Here is a 15,985-nt window from a genome sequence, read left to right as displayed (position 1 = left end):
GCACCCGCCACCAAGCCCAGCTAATTGTTTGTATTTTTAGTAGAGATGGGGTTTCACCGTGTTAGCCAGGATGGTCTCGATCTCCTGACCTCATGATCCGCCCGCCTTGGCCTCCCAAAGTGCTGGGATTACAGGCGTGAGCCACCACGCCTGGCCACGCCTTGGTATATCTTATAAAAAGACAACCCTTAAACGCACTGAGATGGCCTCCCCCGACTGCATTTTCCCCAGCAAGGACAGGAGACTGAATCCGAGGGGCACAGAGCAGGTGTTAGGGAAGAGCTGCCAGCAACAGGGAACTCTGTTCTGCCTTGGCTCTGACCCCTGGCCCCACTTTCCACACTAGCCCTAGGCTGCTGGAATCCCCGTCCCTACACTGCCAGGAGGTGGAAGGTGCCATGAGGATGCGCCCTCTCAGGGGCACCTGGCACGTGGTAGATGCTCAGTGAAGTGTTTGTTGAATGAGTGCATGAGATTGAGCCACAGACGGTGCTGCTGGGTATTGGAAAGTTCTCCTGACACATTTGTAAGGACTTAGCATCTGAGAATTAAATCTCATCAACCCCTACGTGGGTGGCTGCAGCACCTTCTCACTGGACTGTCTCCTCTCATTCCCGGAATCCACCATCTTCCTTCCCGCGACCTGCTATTGGATTGCTCTTTAACATGGGGCGGGTTATGTGACTCCCCGCCACCCCTGCAACTTTCGAGAAAGGTCTCTGGGGGCTCCCACCGCCCTCAGAATGCCTCCTGTATTTCTGAGCATGGGTGTTAGCTCTGGCCAGGCCCTCCAGCCATCCCCCAAAGTGCCACTTGGTAGGCACAGGGGGCATTTTCCCATTGCCATGCCTCAGAGGCCTCCTGCTCTGCCAAAGCCCCTTCCCTCGCCCTGCATGTCAGCACGCCTTGCTGCCTCGTCTGCACCATGAGTGTGCCTTTTGAATGTGTCCTCATCACCGGCGCCTCCATCTGGCCTGTCTTTGTCAACCTAAATGCAAGCTCCATACAGTTGGGGGCCACATCTTTCAGTGGCTGGTGTGCCCCTTGGGGGTTCAGGACATGCTGGCGGAGGGAAAGAATCAGGCAATGGCATCATTTGGCTTAAATGGGCATAGGGAGGAGGCTGTGAACCCCCAGCCCAGGGCAGAGGTAGGGCACCTGGCTGTAGGACCTTCTAGGAAATGCTGTGTGACCTTGGGTGAGTTACTTAACCTCTCTGTGTCTTTGCATTCTCATCCATAAAACTGGGATGATACCAGTTGTTGGGAGGATTCAAGTAACAGGTAGGAAGCGATTAGGAGAAGAAGGCCTCATCAAATGTGCTCAGCGAGCGTTTGTTGTTTTTAATTAAGATATTTTTCTGCATAGCCCCTAGTCTGGGGCTTCTGCACAGGCCCAGTCATGCGCTGCTTGTCCAGCAGGCTGAGGGTTACAGGTTCAGTGTCCAGATCTGGGGGCAGGTGTCTCTTGGGGCTTTGGGCCGGTGGCTCTGGCTAACCATAGATCTGGTAGGGTTTGTCACAGAGTTTTACTGTGGTTTGGGGGGATGTTTCTGACCACACACGGGGCACAAACCCACTGTCGGCCTGACCAGTGGCATGTCTGAAAGGCAGAGGTAGCCCTCCACCATGGGGGGGGGGCCTTTGAGATAGTGGAGCTGGCTTCTAGTTCTTTCTGATTCCCTTTCTTTCAGGCCCCTCACGTTGAGGGAATGGTGCCCACAGGCATTTTCTGCTGCACAGAGTCCTTTGTGTGCCTTGTGAGACAAGGATTCTTGAAGGCCTCGCTCCTCAGTGGGATCTGAGGCCAGCCGTGGCAGCTTCTCCTGGCGTAGGTTAGAAATGCAGAGTCCCAGGCTCCACCCCAGACTGACTGAGTGGGAATTGGCAGGGGATGTGTGTGCACCTTCAGGTGTGGGTAACACTGGCCTGGAGCAGAGTGCTCTAACGAAAGCCCACAGGCCAAATCCAGCCCACCACCTGCTTTTGTAAATAAAGTTTTATTGGCACACAGCCATGCTCTTTTGTTGATATAAGGGCTACTTTCACAAGACAGTGGTAGAGTTGAGAAGGGAGTTGACAGAGACCGCATACTTATCCTCTGGCCCTTACAGAAAACGTTTGCCAGTCCCTGGTAAAGCACTGGTTCTCAAATCTGGCTGCCCATTGGGATAACCTGGAATTTAACATACAAACACCTGGGTCTCGGCCCAGAGATTCGGATGTCATTGGTGTGGGGTGTGGCCTGGGCATCAGGACTTCGCAGGGCTCCCCACGAGATCTTAGTGTGCAGCCAATGTCATGGGACCTTGAGAACCATGGCCCCCAGTGGCCCGGGAAGCCCAGCAGGTGCAGTTCTGCCGCTCTATGGACAGGCCCAAGACCCGGCAGCCCAGCCTCGCCAGTGTCGGCCGCTGCGCTTGCTGCCCTAAAACATAGAAGGCTTTGGGGGCTGAGCCAGCTGCCGGGTTCCCCCAGCTCCTCAGGGGGAGTTGTGAGCTGGGGCCTCCCTCTCCCTGCATAATCTCCCAGCAGTGAGTATGAGCGGCCCTAAATCAGTCCCTCGGCCTCCCGGGTGGCCACTGCGAGACCCTGCAGATGTTCATCATTAAGGCTGCCGGGGTCCGTCCCACTGGAAAGCATATTTTAAGGCCAGGGCTGCTCTGCTATTCCTCCTTTTCATCTTCCCCCACCGGACTCACTCAGCGTGGGCTGCAGGGATGCCTCTCCCACAGGAGATGTCGAGGCCACAGGAAGTAAGAAGCCTGTGCACAGGGCCCTAGGCCTTCGCTGCAGGGTGGCCCACAAGGTGTTGTGCTAGTGGGTGTTGCTGCACCCACTCCAACCAGAGGGTGAGGGCGGAAGGCACCCCTGCCCTGGGGGCTTGTTAACATGTCAGGGAAGAGGAGGAGGCAGGGCTTGGTGCCAGGATTGCACTTGGTGCCTCAGTTTCCTGTTCTGTAAGATGGACGGGTGGGTGGGTAGTAGTGGGGACCACGTGGGATGGAGCCAGGCACGTGGTGCCGTGAGCAATTGAATATGGAGACATGGGGGGTGACTATCCAGGAGAGAAGGGGTTGTGGGCAGGCCCTGGCGGGGCTTGTAGAGTCTGGAGTGGGAGGCAGGTAGGATAGGTAGACGGGGCGGGCTGGCGAGTCTGCAGAACACAAACTGTAGATCCTGGCCGGGGGTTGGCTGAGACTCTCAGCGGGGGCTTTGGGGGCAGCAGGGCCCCATCCCCCACACTCTGGGCTGTCAGCCTTCTTTGCTCCGAGACCTCGAAGCTTTGCTTCTCTGAGCCTGTTTCCTCCTCTGCAGAATGTGACCAGTGATCACTGCTCTATTTCTGAGGCTGGGATAGTGTTTGCAAAGCACTTGGCGTGGTGCAGGGGTGGGTGACCCCCCGTGACGTCCCTCCGGGTCACTGTTACCTGTGGCATTTTCATCTCCATCAGAACTTCAGAGGGGCCAGGAGCTGGCCCATAGAAAATGGACAGCACAGTGCTGGGCGTATAGTCAGCTCTCGGGGATCTGTGGGGATTTTCTCCTCTGCACCAGCCTCTTTCTCTTTGGGGCTTCTCTGAGGACTCGGAGGAGAGCTGCGGTGGGGAAGGCTCGTAGCTCAGGGCCTGGCCCCGATGCATCCCTCCCCCGACTGGCCCCAGCCTGCGGCCTGGTGGGTGTGGAGTTGCATTTACTGGCCATGCCGGGGCAGACATTAGCCTGATTCGTTGGTCCATGGGTGAGGCCCCAGGGGGTCATGGAGCCCCCACCAGCCTAGATGCAGGGGCTGATGGGCAGATGCTCTGGGAAGGAGGCTCCGTGGCCGCTGCTCCCATCAGGAGGGACGCCACAGCCCAGGTGGGGACTTCTTGGCACAGACATAGCTGAGTGTGGTCTCAGGAGACACCAAGCTCCGTGTGATTCAGAAGCCCCGGCCCTGCCCAGACTCTGGCCCTGGGCTGTTGCCAGGGACATCTGACCCGGGGAGACAGCATCCACGCTGGGCAGCCCAGGGGGCAGGGCTCCCTCCCCAGCCAGCCACATCACCCCTCCCCGGGTCCCCACCTCTGCCCACATCGGGCAAATGTGGACAGAAAGGACACTGTGTAGGAACAAGCCAAAAAAACCTCCCTGCCCCAGCTTCCACCTCCAAAAGAGGCTTCACCTGCCGGCTGTTTAAAGGTTACATTTGAGGGTTCGAGGTCAGGAGAGGGAGAACAGGTTGGTCCCAGGATGCCGGGCACCTGTTGGGGAATCAGCAGCAACCTGGGGGGCGGGGGGACTGTTCCAGGTCGGGCCTCTCTGCCCCTTCCTGGCTCCTCTTACAGAACATGGTGGCGAGGGATTCCTGGGAAGGAGAGGCAGATGCAGGCCCGAGGCTCCGCCCTGGACCCAGCAGCAGCCTGAGAGAGCCCACGGTTGCCTGCAACAGTCAGACCCTTGCTCTGTTTTTCTGCCCCATCCTAAATGAAAAGAGGCTGGAGAGAGCATTGTGTGCGGGGCAGCCACCTGTTCCTGGCAGGAAGGAAAGGCAAGAGAAGGGAGTCTCTCTCACCTCCCCGACCCCTCCTCTTCCATCTGCTTGGAGTTCTTGCTCCCTGGTTTGAAACATTGCTGTGACTGTGCCCCTGGTACACATTAAAAGGCTTTGGGGTTTATTTTTATTTCGCTTGGCTCAGAGGGATGGAAAGATGGTCTGGTTTGGCAGCTGCCTGCAGGGAGGACCTTGGGGTGTCCAAGAAAATCAGTGTGTGCTTTAAAAGAAATCAGGCGGGATGACAGGAAATCGGGAGGCGGTGCCAGGAGCTCACACTCCCTCCTCTATCTCGGTGAGGGGAGGGGCGGTGGGCCCAGAGTGGCTGGGACAGGTGGGGGAGGCAGATGACAGGAAGAGGCCCAAGTGAGGAGGCTGGCTTGGCTCCCAGCCTCTCTGATCTACTCTGTAAAATGGGCTTGTTCTGTCCCCCTGGGGTGCCGGCATGCCGGGGAGACCAGGCCCAGGCAGCAGGAGCGGCCACCTCCATGCAGGCCTGGGGCCTTCCTGGGCTCTGGGGAATCAGGGGCATCCCCCCACCTCCCCGTTTTACAGACTCAGAGACCGAGGCTTAGAGAGGTGGCCTGAGCTCTGTCGGGGGCAGGGCTGGGGTGTCAGGGGTGTGTCCCCAGCTTCCCAGATGCTCAGGCACCCCTGCTGAGGCTCACCAGGGCACCTCTCTCGACCCAGATCACATCTGCCCCTCTTAAATATCCGGGCCAGATGCGGATGTAAGCATGGTGAGGATTCTCTCATTTCAATCTCCCAGCCCTCAGCTGAGGCACAGCCAGGCTGAATACCCCCATTGTCAAGGCGAAGGAGTCGGCACAGAGAGGTTAAGACCCTCATCCAAGCTCACACAGCCACTGTGTGGAAAGGGCAGGAATTGAAGCCAGCACTTCTGACACCAGTGCTTCCTGCCCCTCACCCCGACTCCGCCTCCCCAGGCCCCTAGGGCGGCAGGACCCCAGGCAGTGCCTCTCCCCAGCTCATGCCTGCGGGGCCTGGCTTCCCGGTTATGACCTCTTCTGGGTGGACTCCATGGGTTTTCCTCCTCCTCCCCCAGCTCAGGCTGAGCCCAGGTGCAGAGATTCACCTGTTCACGGTTTTCTTCCCTCCCCACTCCCCTCTGCCCTCCCCCGGGGTCTGACAGCAGCAGCAACAACAGCAGCAGCAGCAGCAGCAGCAGCAGCAGCCCATGCCCCGCAGCAGCCAGGAGGAGAAAGATGAGAAGGAGAAGGAAAAGGAGGCGGAGAAGGAGGAGGAGAAGCCGGAGGTGGAAAACGACAAGGAAGACCTCCTCAAGTAAGGCAGCCTGCTGTCCCTTGCAGGGCCCGGCCGCTGACCCAACCCGGGTGGCACACAGGTCTGGGGGACCCTTTGTAGAGATGGGTGGGGCGCCCACCAATTGCCTGTGAGCAGGGGGGAGGGCTTTCTGCTCGTTTGCCCCTGACAGCCCCCCTTCCGGAAGCCCACCCATCGCCCTACTCCTCCTCCCCGCTCCCCCCTCTCCTCCACCCTCCCTTTCTTTCTCCAACCCTCTGGAGACTTTAGAGACTGATAGCTCATTTGAGCTCCACTCCTGAGCTAATAAATCCAGGCAATGACTTTGGAACTCTCTGCCTCTCCGCCTCCCGGCTCTTTCCTCCTGAGGCGCCGGGAGGGGGAAGGGAGGATCAGAGGCCCTCCTGGAAGGACTAGGTGTGCAGGCGGCTGCTGTCACCTTTAGAATCATTGATGGCAGTGTGAGTTCTTGCAGATCAAGGCACAGCCTTGCCGCGGGGGCCGTGACAGCCTCCTGTACCTGCCAGGGGCTGCAGGAGTGCAGCCAGCTGGAGAAAGGGGGGCGGCTCGACTTAGCGCCAGGTACCTGTAATGGGCTCAGGAATTTGGCTTCAGAGAACATCTGGCTTCCTCACCCCGTCTCCCAGATGCTTCCAGCAAGGGCCTTTCAGGAAGATGAATGGGAAGACAGAGGTGATCAATCTGAGTCTCCCACAGTAAAACTCTCCCCAGTCGCTTCTGCGAGAGCCCCAGCTCGGGCATCGAGGTTGCAAGCACTCCCACACACCTTGGCTAGGCCTGCATAAAACCGGCAAGAGAGTTTCCTCCTGCCAATGCCTAAGATGCCCAGCCCTTGATAATACTGAAAGCCAAGGTATTGCCTCTTATAGAGCCCCTCTGGAAATAGCTCCTCTGTGGCAAATAAAATGGCCCTATAAATTGCTGCCAGCCCACACCCTCATTTAGTTCACCAAATAGTCTTGCAGACAGTATCTATTTGGTGCATAAAATGGTCTTGCAGATAGCCACCGGCCCAGAAGAAAGTAGCCTTGCAGGAAAGCTCCCAGTACCTCCCATTTGGGGAATAAAATAGCCAGCCAATTAACTACCTGTCCACGTGGCCTTATTGGTGAATTAAGTAGTTGATAGCCCAGGTTACACCCCCATCCTTTTTTTTTTTTTTTTTTTTTTTTTTGAGACAGGGTCTTGTTCTGTCACCCAGGCTGGAGTGCAGTGGTATAATCATGGCTCACTGCAGCCTCGACCTCCCAGGCTCAAGAGATCCCCCTGCCTTAGCTTCCCAAGTAGCTGGGACCATCAGCATATGCCACCACGCCTGGCTAATTTTCTGATCTTTTTCTTTTGTAGAGATGGGGTCTTGTTGTGTTGCCCACGCTGGTCTTAAACTCCTGGGCTCAAGCAATCCTCCGACTTCGGCCTCCCAAAGTGCTGAGATTACAGGTGTGACCCAGCACACCTGGCCGCAACTCCCTTTTGAGAAATAGCATGGCGTTGTCTTGCCAGCTGTACTCCCACTTCTGGTGAATGTGGAGCCCCTGCAGACAGCCCCTGGCCACCCTCACCTCAGGCCTCTCCCCCTCTTTCCTAGCATCCGATTAGTGCCATGGCTGGCGGCCGGTGCAAATCCAGCTAAAGAAACGGTCTCCTCCAGTGGCCGTTTGATTTTCCGGCTCGGGTGAAACCGTCCTATCTCCCCTCTCTGGCCTGTAGGGAGAAGACAGACGACACCTCAGGGGAGGACAACGACGAGAAGGAGGCCGTGGCCTCCAAAGGCCGCAAAACTGCCAACAGCCAGGGAAGACGCAAAGGCCGCATCACCCGCTCGATGGCTAATGAGGCCAACAGCGAGGAGGCCATCACCCCCCAGCAGAGCGCCGAGCTGGGTGAGCCGGGGGCCAGGGATGTGGGTGGAGGAGGGGCTGGAGACACGGCAGGTTGCGCTCATATGAAAGTTTTGTGCAATTTGAGTTAATTGGCAACAGCCAAGGGGTTGGTGTAAGTCATGGTTGGGGTCAAATCCCAGCGCTACCTACTGGATGTGCTGTGTGGCCCAGCATGAATTCCTGAACCTCTCTGTGCCTCAGGGTCCTCATGTTCTCAGTGGGAGGAATCGGTGGTTACCTCTAAACGTGGGGGGACAGTTGTAGTCACTTGCTATGTGAGAAGCACCTAGAACAGTGCCTGGGGTGTAGGAAGAGCTCAATGGCTTCAACCACAGTGATTTCAGAGCAGGGAGATGTCACATAAAAATCCCAATGACCAGTTCTGGATTTTTTGGTTGTCGTTTTTAAAACAGAAGATCTGGCCACGCTTGGCCCAGGTTTTCACGAGGTGGAAGTTGTTGGGAGCCGAGTAACTACCACCCCTTCTTAGAATGTCATGGGCTCTACTTGTCCCCACCCAGCCTCCACCCTGGTAGGCATCTGGGTTTGTACCTTCACTTCCGTGGGCCTCGGTTTCCCCTTCTGTTGTGAGAAGGGTGTTCATCCCTCACTGCCCTCCCAGAAAGTAGAAAAAAATGAGATGATGTGAGTGGCAGTTCCCAAGATTCGCCACAGGGGGCAACGGTGTGCGTCTGTTGTCTCTACTTTGTTTAGCTGTTAGGGTCCAGCCCTCCAGCCACTGCGGGAACCCACCCAGGGGCCCAAGCGCTCAGGCCGAAGCCCCACCTGCCAGGGCTCATTCTCCGGGTGGAGATGCTGCTTCATCTCCCACAGACCCCCACCGTCTCCTGGGGTCCGGGTCATGCACCTGTCTCTTCCCGTGGGATGTAGTTTGGACCTGTTTCATAAATGGCCCACTCGAAGCTCAGAGAGGAAACGTTCACTCTCTAAAAATTTCATTGTAGCTGGGATTAGAACTCAGCCCCATTGGCCACAGAGCCTGTGCAGCTCCTGCAGGTATTTTCCAGCTGCCTCTTGGTGGCGGTGTACTTGGAGGCCCAGGGTGAAACGGCTTTCTTCCTGCCTGATCTCTGGGGATAGTCCTCTCGGACCCAAGGCTGATGCTGGGGGCTCAGCCGCAGGGTGGAAAACACACTCCTAGGCCTTCCAAGTCTCTTCTGGCACCGGGCACCCTCAGCACCCCTGGCACCCCTGGCTTCTGTAGGCTTCCTCTGGGAGTCCTGTGGGGAGGAATGGGAGCATCAATGAGGTCCCGGAGAGGCCCAGGCTGTGGCCACAGAGATGGGGGAGGCTGGGGTGGCTCTGGCCTGTCGGGGGTGATGGGGCTGCCCATGGGGGTGGGAGCCATCTCCCCTCTTCTGCTGGAACCTTCCGCCACTCCTCATCCAGACTCTATTGGACACACGCTTCACCTGGCGCCATTTCAGGCGCTGAGTCCATGGAGCTGACGTCTCTCGCACCCACCCCACTCACGGGTCTTAAGCAACTGGAAAGGAAGGGCCAGGGCTCACATCCAGGGTAGCTCAGCAGACAGACCCAAAAATAGTGCCACTGCAGACACGCAGCCACCTCCAGCCGACCCCAAGGCCAGGCTGTGTCCCTTCCCAGTAACACCAGAAGCCCCTCCTTGTCCTGGATGAGTGGGGGTATGAACATTCCCTCTGGAGCAGGGCTCCGCCACGGGTGATTTTACTCCCCTACTGGGGGACGCCTGGCAGTGTCTGAACAGTTTTGATGGTCACAATTGGAGTGGGGCTGCTGGCGTCCAGCGTGCAGAGTCCAGGGTTGCTAAGCATCCTGCCGTGACGGGACAGCCCCACAGTAATGGGAGAGCTGGGCTCCAAGAGGGTCCTCGGTCAGATGAGGTCCCGGCCCACCTGAAGCTCATGTCCCACTGTCGCCAAGTCACCAGGTGACCCCTTTCCCAACAGAGTGCAGGCAGAGGCAGTCGTGGTCAAGGCCCTTGACTGCTTCAGTGTCCCCTTCTATAAAATGGGGTGATCGCAGGTGCCCTGACCTCAGCGGCTTGTGTGGAGGTCGGCCCGACCAATGGCACGTGGGACTGCCCAGCACAGCCCAGGCCCAGCATAAAGGCTCAGGAGTCAGGTGCCACGGTGGGTACTGGCTGGGGAAGGGCGTCTGAAATGTGGCCTTCCCATGGGGTTCAGAGCCGTGGGGTGACACTGTCAAGGCCTGGTCTACTCCCCTCCCTGGCTCGAAGGAGAGAAAAGGGCAGAAGGCAAAGTGCCTCCTCTCCCGGCTCCTGCCAATCACCTGGCGTCTTCTTTTCAGCCTCCATGGAGCTGAATGAGAGTTCTCGCTGGACAGAAGAAGAAATGGAAACAGCCAAGAAAGGTGAGAGGTGTGCGGCGGCTTTAAGCCTTGTTGGTTTGCATCCAGGGCGCCTGAAGCTCATGTGCTGGGGAGGGTGTTGACACATTTGGCCTTGAACCAGGGGCTGTGGTGAGGCCTCTGGTGAGGTTCTGGTTCTGGGCTGTTCTCAGGTTTGTCACCCTGGAGCCTCAGTTTTACCTTCCAGAAAATGGGTCTGTGCAGCTGCACTGTCAGGCTTGTCTTTGTGACTTGAGGGCGCAGCTCAGAGAGATCCAGCTTGTGCTGTGCATGTAGTCAGCGAGTGGCTTCTGGGTGACCTCTGTGGCCAGCACCTCTTGGCCTTGGGGACAGAGCAGTGGCAGCACACTTGGGTGCCTCGGGACAGTCAGAGCTTGTCGGCGGCCATCTCAGTAGAGTCCTGGGGTCAGGGAGACCTGCAGGGCATTCGTCCAGCCCTTGAGAGCCCCAAAGGCCCTATCCTGGGCTCATGTGTGCTGGGGCTTTGGAAACCTGTCTCAAGTTTGAGCACCCCAATCTGGGTGACGAGTTCTGGAGTGGATGGGGACACCCAGGCCGTTGGGGACAGTCGTGGGAGCGGCTCACACGGCAGGGAGCCAGCAGGTGTTGGTGCTGGCAGCAGAAGCCATCCTGAGAAGGTGGCCTTGTGATGTGCAGCACGGTGGGGGCTGGGGTCCAGTGCCTCCTAAGCCGGATCCCCTCAGCTGTGCTGTCTCCTAGCCAAGTTCTTTACTTCCCAGCACAGTGACCTGCCTCTGGGCCTCGGTTTGCCCGTCTGTTGAGTGGGAGGGGCGTCTGGGTTGGCTGTGCGGAATCAGATAACCCTGTGTGAGGGCCCATGGTGGGCTGAGTGGGAGCGAATCTCCTCCCTCCCTTGGCCGTGCCTGGCTTGGGGCAGGGGCTGTTGGAGCTGGGGCATCACTGGCAGCACTGCTGAGGCCGGGGCAGCACCTGGCTCCCACGGCGCGCTCACTCTCGGTTACCTAAGAGGTGGGGCCTGCTCCTGTCCCCGCCCATGTCCCTGTTTGTGGGCGAGGAGCCAGGAAGCAGAGGCCAAGGAGTGCCACGGGTTCCGGAGCTGGTGTGTGGGGCCGGGAGCAGGCCCAGGCCCCCACTCCCCGTCCCTGTCCCGTGCTTGGTCCCGTGGCCCTGCTGGAGTCGAGGCTGTCTGTGACGTGTGGTTTCTTTGTGCAGAAAGCTCCAGGTCGTGACTTGTGGAGGGAACAAAGGCCCTTTATAGCGAACGCTCTTGGCACATAAGGGCAGGTGTATCTGAGAACAGCCTGGATCACGGGACTCCTGGGCCTGGCCCCGTCCTCCACTGTAGTTGTTGGGGGTGCTGAGGGTCCCCACAGCCCTGAGAAGACCCCTATAGCCCCCGCCCTCACCCTGGGACCCTGCCCCTCGCCCTCAGAGCTCCTCCAGGGGCACTCTGCCCTCCACTCACCAGGCTGAGGTGAGCCTGGACCCAGAGAGACCCTCGCACCATTCAGGAAGGAGGGCCTGCCTGCCACTGCAGTGGGTCAGGCTCTGTGTGTGGTGGGTGAGAGGCATGCCAACAGGGCCTGGGCACTGTATCCAGCTGGTAGCGCCTGGGGCTGCTGTCAGCCCCCAGAGAGGCCACATTGGTGTTTCTCTGTCCTTCATGTCCACTTGGTGGATGAAATACACTTGGTGTATTTCATCATAGGCTGCAAAAGAAGCTTTATTGAAATTGTGTGATTCCTCCCGCCTTTTATTTAATTTTGATATGATACACATAACATGAAGCTCACCATTCTAACCACTGGAAAGTGAACATCTCAGTGGCGTTAAGTACATCTGCATTGGTGTGCAACCCTCACCACTGTCTAGTTCCAGAACTTTTTCTCACCCCAGATGGAAATCCCATACCCATTAGCAGTCCCTCCCAGGGCCCCACCCCAGCCCTGCCAGCCCCTGGCAGCCACTAATGCACTCTCTGTCTCTGTGGATTGGTCTGTTCTGGGCGTTTCCAATGAATGGAATCCTACAGTGTGTGGCCTTTTGTCTGGCTCCTTTCTGGGAGCATGATGGTTCTGAGGTTCATCTGAGTAGCTTTGTATGGCTGAATAATATTCCATCACCTGCACGGACCACATTTTGTCGGTCGTTCATCTCTTGGGGGATGTGCGGGTTGTTTCCATGTGGCTGTTGTGAAGAGTGCTGCTGTGAGCATTTGTGTAAAATTGTATGAGATTTTTAATCACACGTGAGTCCCTGGGATCTCAGCCTGTTGGCTGGGAGATTGCCCAGAGCACCCACCCATCGGAGGACTCCGCGTGGACATCCCCAAACGGCCAGCCCAGGGTCCCACCGCCTCTCCATCCCTTCTCGTGTCTCCTGTTGTCGTTACCACCTCCTTACCGGTGACCACCCCCCACCCCCCGACCCCCGCCCATTGCCTGAGAACTGGGAAGACAGTGCCTGCCCTCTGTTTGCCTTCTGGAAGGGCAGATCCGGAGGCTGGGAGGACGGCTGGGGATGACTCACCGGCGGAGAGGATCCCGTGTCCTACCATCTCAAGGTTGGGTCCTCAGTGATGACAGTGAGCTCATCCTGGGTCCTGCCCATGGAGACGACAGTGAGAGTCCCCTGGGGGGCCGTGCATGCGGAGGCCCAGCTCAGTGACATTTGTAATAATGCCGTGAGCAGCAGCGTGTTCGTCTGCCGTGAATTACAGCAATCTGGACAATTACTGCTCAGGGTGGCTGCTAATGGCTGTGTGTTCCACGCGATGGCAGGAGGGAGCGGGGGTGGGGCGGGGAGACAGGTGCTGGCAGTCCCCAGCAACTCCTCCATAGGGGGTCGGGGTGGAGAAGCTAGGAAGGTTCTGGAGCCCCCACCCAGAAAACCAAGAGTTAGGAAAAGGGACTGGAGAAGTGACTATTGCTGAGGCAGATGGTCTCCGCCCATCCTTTACCCATCATTTCAGCAACATAGTGCCTCACTGTCTGTGTGGCAGGAGCACTCAGGAATGAGCCAGCCCCACCCCTCCCTCGTGGAGCCTGGGCAGATAAGCAGCCAGGTTTCCCCAGGGCCTTCGGACCGCAGCCTGCCTGAAGCCTCTGGAAGACTTTAGCAGCATGGCCCTGGAGGATGAGCAGCAGAGGGGCCCCATCCCTAGGGAGAAACCAGGTCTCAACCCCTGGATGTTTCAGCTGTGTGACTTCAGGCAAGTCAGCCAACCTCTCTGTGCCTCAGTTTCTTCATCTGTATAGTGGGATTCAAGGAGCGCCCACTGTATGTTTCCTGTGGCTGCCATAATAAAGGGTCACGAACTGGGTGGCTTAAAATAAATGTATTCTGTCACTGTTCTGGAGGCCAGAAGTCCAAGTTGAAGGCATCCAAGAGGCTGCATTCCCTCCAGAGGCTCTGGGGAGGAGCCTGCCTTGCCTCCCCCAGCCCCTGGCGCCTGCCTGCAGCCTTGGCAGTCCTTGGCTCATGACCACGTCCCTCCAGGCTCTGCCTTTGTCTTTGTGTGCCTTTCTCCCTGCGTGTCTCTGTCCACGTTTTCCTCCTCTTACAAGGACCCACCCCAATCCAGTATGACCCCACGTTGACTTGATCACATCTGCAAACATCCTTTTTCCAAATAAGGTCACATTCATAGGTTCTGGTGGACACAAAATGTTGGGGGGATGCTCTCCAACCCGGCACACCCACCTTCATGGGGTTTTGGTGAAAGTACACGGAATTGCCGAGGGCAGTGCCGCCCGGGGCATACCGACCTCCCCATCACTTTGTAGCTACAAGCAGCTCCTTAGCCCCCTGACCGTGGCCTGGCCCATCTGTTTCACCCTCAGTTACCATCGTTCTCTCAGATGAGGCAGGGATGCTACCTCCCAGGGGCACCTTAAAGACGGAGCGAGCCACATAGGAACAGTCCTTGCTATACAGTAGGCACTCAGAAATGGCAGGCCGTCAGCTTAGGGCACAGTCTCCAGACCCTGCTCCCTAGCTTTGGATGCCAGCTGTGCCTCCTGCAGAGTCTGACCCTGAGCAGGTGCCTGCACTTTGGGGCCTCGGCCCCCCACCACCTCTGTCTTCGCCCCGGGGATGGGGTTCGGAGGTTAAGTCACCTGCCAAGCAAATGTACAGTGACAATTGGAGGAACTGCCATGGTGCTGGGGGCCACCAGTCAGAGGGCTCCCCCGAGGAAGGAGCTGACACCCAGAGCATGAAGTAATAGTGAATATCACCCAGTAACACCGTGGAGCCCATCCTGCATGCTGGGTACTGCTGGAAGCTTTGTGTGTATGAAGTCACTTTATCTCTACCAGCCTGACTAGGAGGCAGGCGCTGCTAATACTTCTGTTATTCAAATGAGGAAACCGAGGCCTAGAGAGGCTTAGTGAGCAGCCTAGGGTCACACAGCTGTGAAGTGGTAGAGCTGGGATTTGAACCCAGGCACTCTACTTGCAGAGTAGGAATGGGGTTGGCGTGAGAGCTGAACAGGTTAGTCCATGGGCCAAGCTGTTGACCAGATAACAAAGGCAGGACAGGCATGTACAAAGGCCCCATGGCAGGGGCAGTGTGGCCCCGTGAGAAGTGGTTGAATCCTGGAAGGTAGAGGGGCCACCGGGAGCCTGGCCTTGCCAGCATGGGATGGAGTTTAGCTATTACTCTAGAGCGTGGGAGGCCATTGGGGAGGGGCTGGGGACACGACGGCCATAGGGTTTCTGGTGGGCAAGTGAGCAACTTCCCTTCTTGTGTGCACGGGGCTGTGGCTGCCTGCCCTGGGGCTTGTGCTGCCTGAGGACCGAGAATGTTCAGGAGGCAGCTTCCCCAGGAACCGGGCAGCTCCGGGGAGCTGGCCGCCTGCCCTCGGGCCCAGCGCCACATGGGGAAGGAGGGGCAGGGCAGCAGCAGGGCTGGGATGAGGGACTCGGTTCCCCTGGGAAAGGTCAGCCTGGCCTGGCTTGGAAGCCCGACCCAGCTGTGCAAGAGGCCCGAGGCTCTGCTGGCAGCTCCTCCAGGCCCCAGCCCTCTTCTCTGGCGGGCAGAGAACCTGCTGTGGAGGGGGTGGGGAGGCTCCCGGTCACACCATTGTCACACCATTCTAGACCGGGAGTAGACTCTGGCCCGCCTCCGGGCCACCAGTCCTTCCCAGCCTCCAGGGAGCGGCCAACAGTGGGAGGATGTGCGAGACCAGGCCCTGGTGGCTCCCGGTAAGCCCGGGCAGACCCCAGAGACCTCCCCCAGGACTCCAGCTGCCTTGTCTAGTGGCCTTGCCACTTCTCACAGGAGTGAGGCAGGAACCACCCACTGTTGTGCACATGGGCTGGCCTGACGGGCTTTTATGGATGAAGCGTCTAAGGCATGGGAAGGGGAGGAGTGAGCCCCCAGCCCTGGAGCCTGGAGAGCAGGACCTCCTCCACTACATGTCCACTGGGAAAGCCTTGGGCTGTGCCCACCATGGGCCCCCCAAAAGAGGAGCGCCTGTGTGCTTGGCCACACAAAGCTGCCAGAGCTTACAGTGGGGTGGGCGGGCCAGTAGGCAGTGCTGCTGCTCCTGGGTTTGGGTCTGCCCGGCTACTTCCTAGTGCAGCTGTCCGTCAGGGCCCAGCAGGAGGCAACACTTGGGGCGTGTGACTCAGGAAGGGTGGTATACCAGGCAGGGACGGTGCGGTGCCTCGGGGCTCGTGTCCAAGGAGACTGTCACCACGTGTGGTCTGGAGAGAGACCACTAGGGGAGGGTGCATGTCTGGGGCTGGTTGGCCTCCCGGCCGGATATGTGAGAAACAGTCTGTTGTGATGGTTTGGAAGGAGGAAAAAGTTGGGGTTTCTGCAGGAACTTGGGGTACAGCCAGACACAGGGGCAGGGTCTGGACCACACTCTTGCTCCTGTCAGCACCCTTGAAGATGAA

At 58.2% G+C, this 15,985-nt stretch overlaps 1 protein-coding gene across 50 annotated transcripts in view; it reads left to right on the top strand.

Moving 5' to 3' along the window:
* Window positions 1–15,985, top strand: part of NCOR2 (nuclear receptor corepressor 2) — a 246,677-nt gene that overhangs the window by 163,050 nt on the left and 67,642 nt on the right. For 47 of the 50 annotated variants that reach the window (XM_054444031.2, XM_054444024.2, XM_054444029.2 and 44 more), the window contains exons 16-18: window positions 5,690–5,841; window positions 7,552–7,724; window positions 10,038–10,100. In XM_054444031.2, the coding sequence (XP_054300006.1) occupies window positions 5,690–5,841; window positions 7,552–7,724; window positions 10,038–10,100 (388 nt within the window). The remainder of the gene's footprint in view (window positions 1–5,689; window positions 5,842–7,551; window positions 7,725–10,037; window positions 10,101–15,985) is intronic. The other 3 variants (XM_063647200.1, XM_054444025.2, XM_063647198.1) reach the window with 2 other exon arrangements.

This window comes from Pongo pygmaeus, chromosome 10, assembly GCF_028885625.2.
Source record: "Pongo pygmaeus isolate AG05252 chromosome 10, NHGRI_mPonPyg2-v2.0_pri, whole genome shotgun sequence".
Taxonomy (NCBI): domain Eukaryota; kingdom Metazoa; phylum Chordata; class Mammalia; order Primates; family Hominidae; genus Pongo; species Pongo pygmaeus.
Note: the sequence above shows the minus strand (reverse complement) of the source record. Positions and strands in the feature narration are given on the sequence as shown.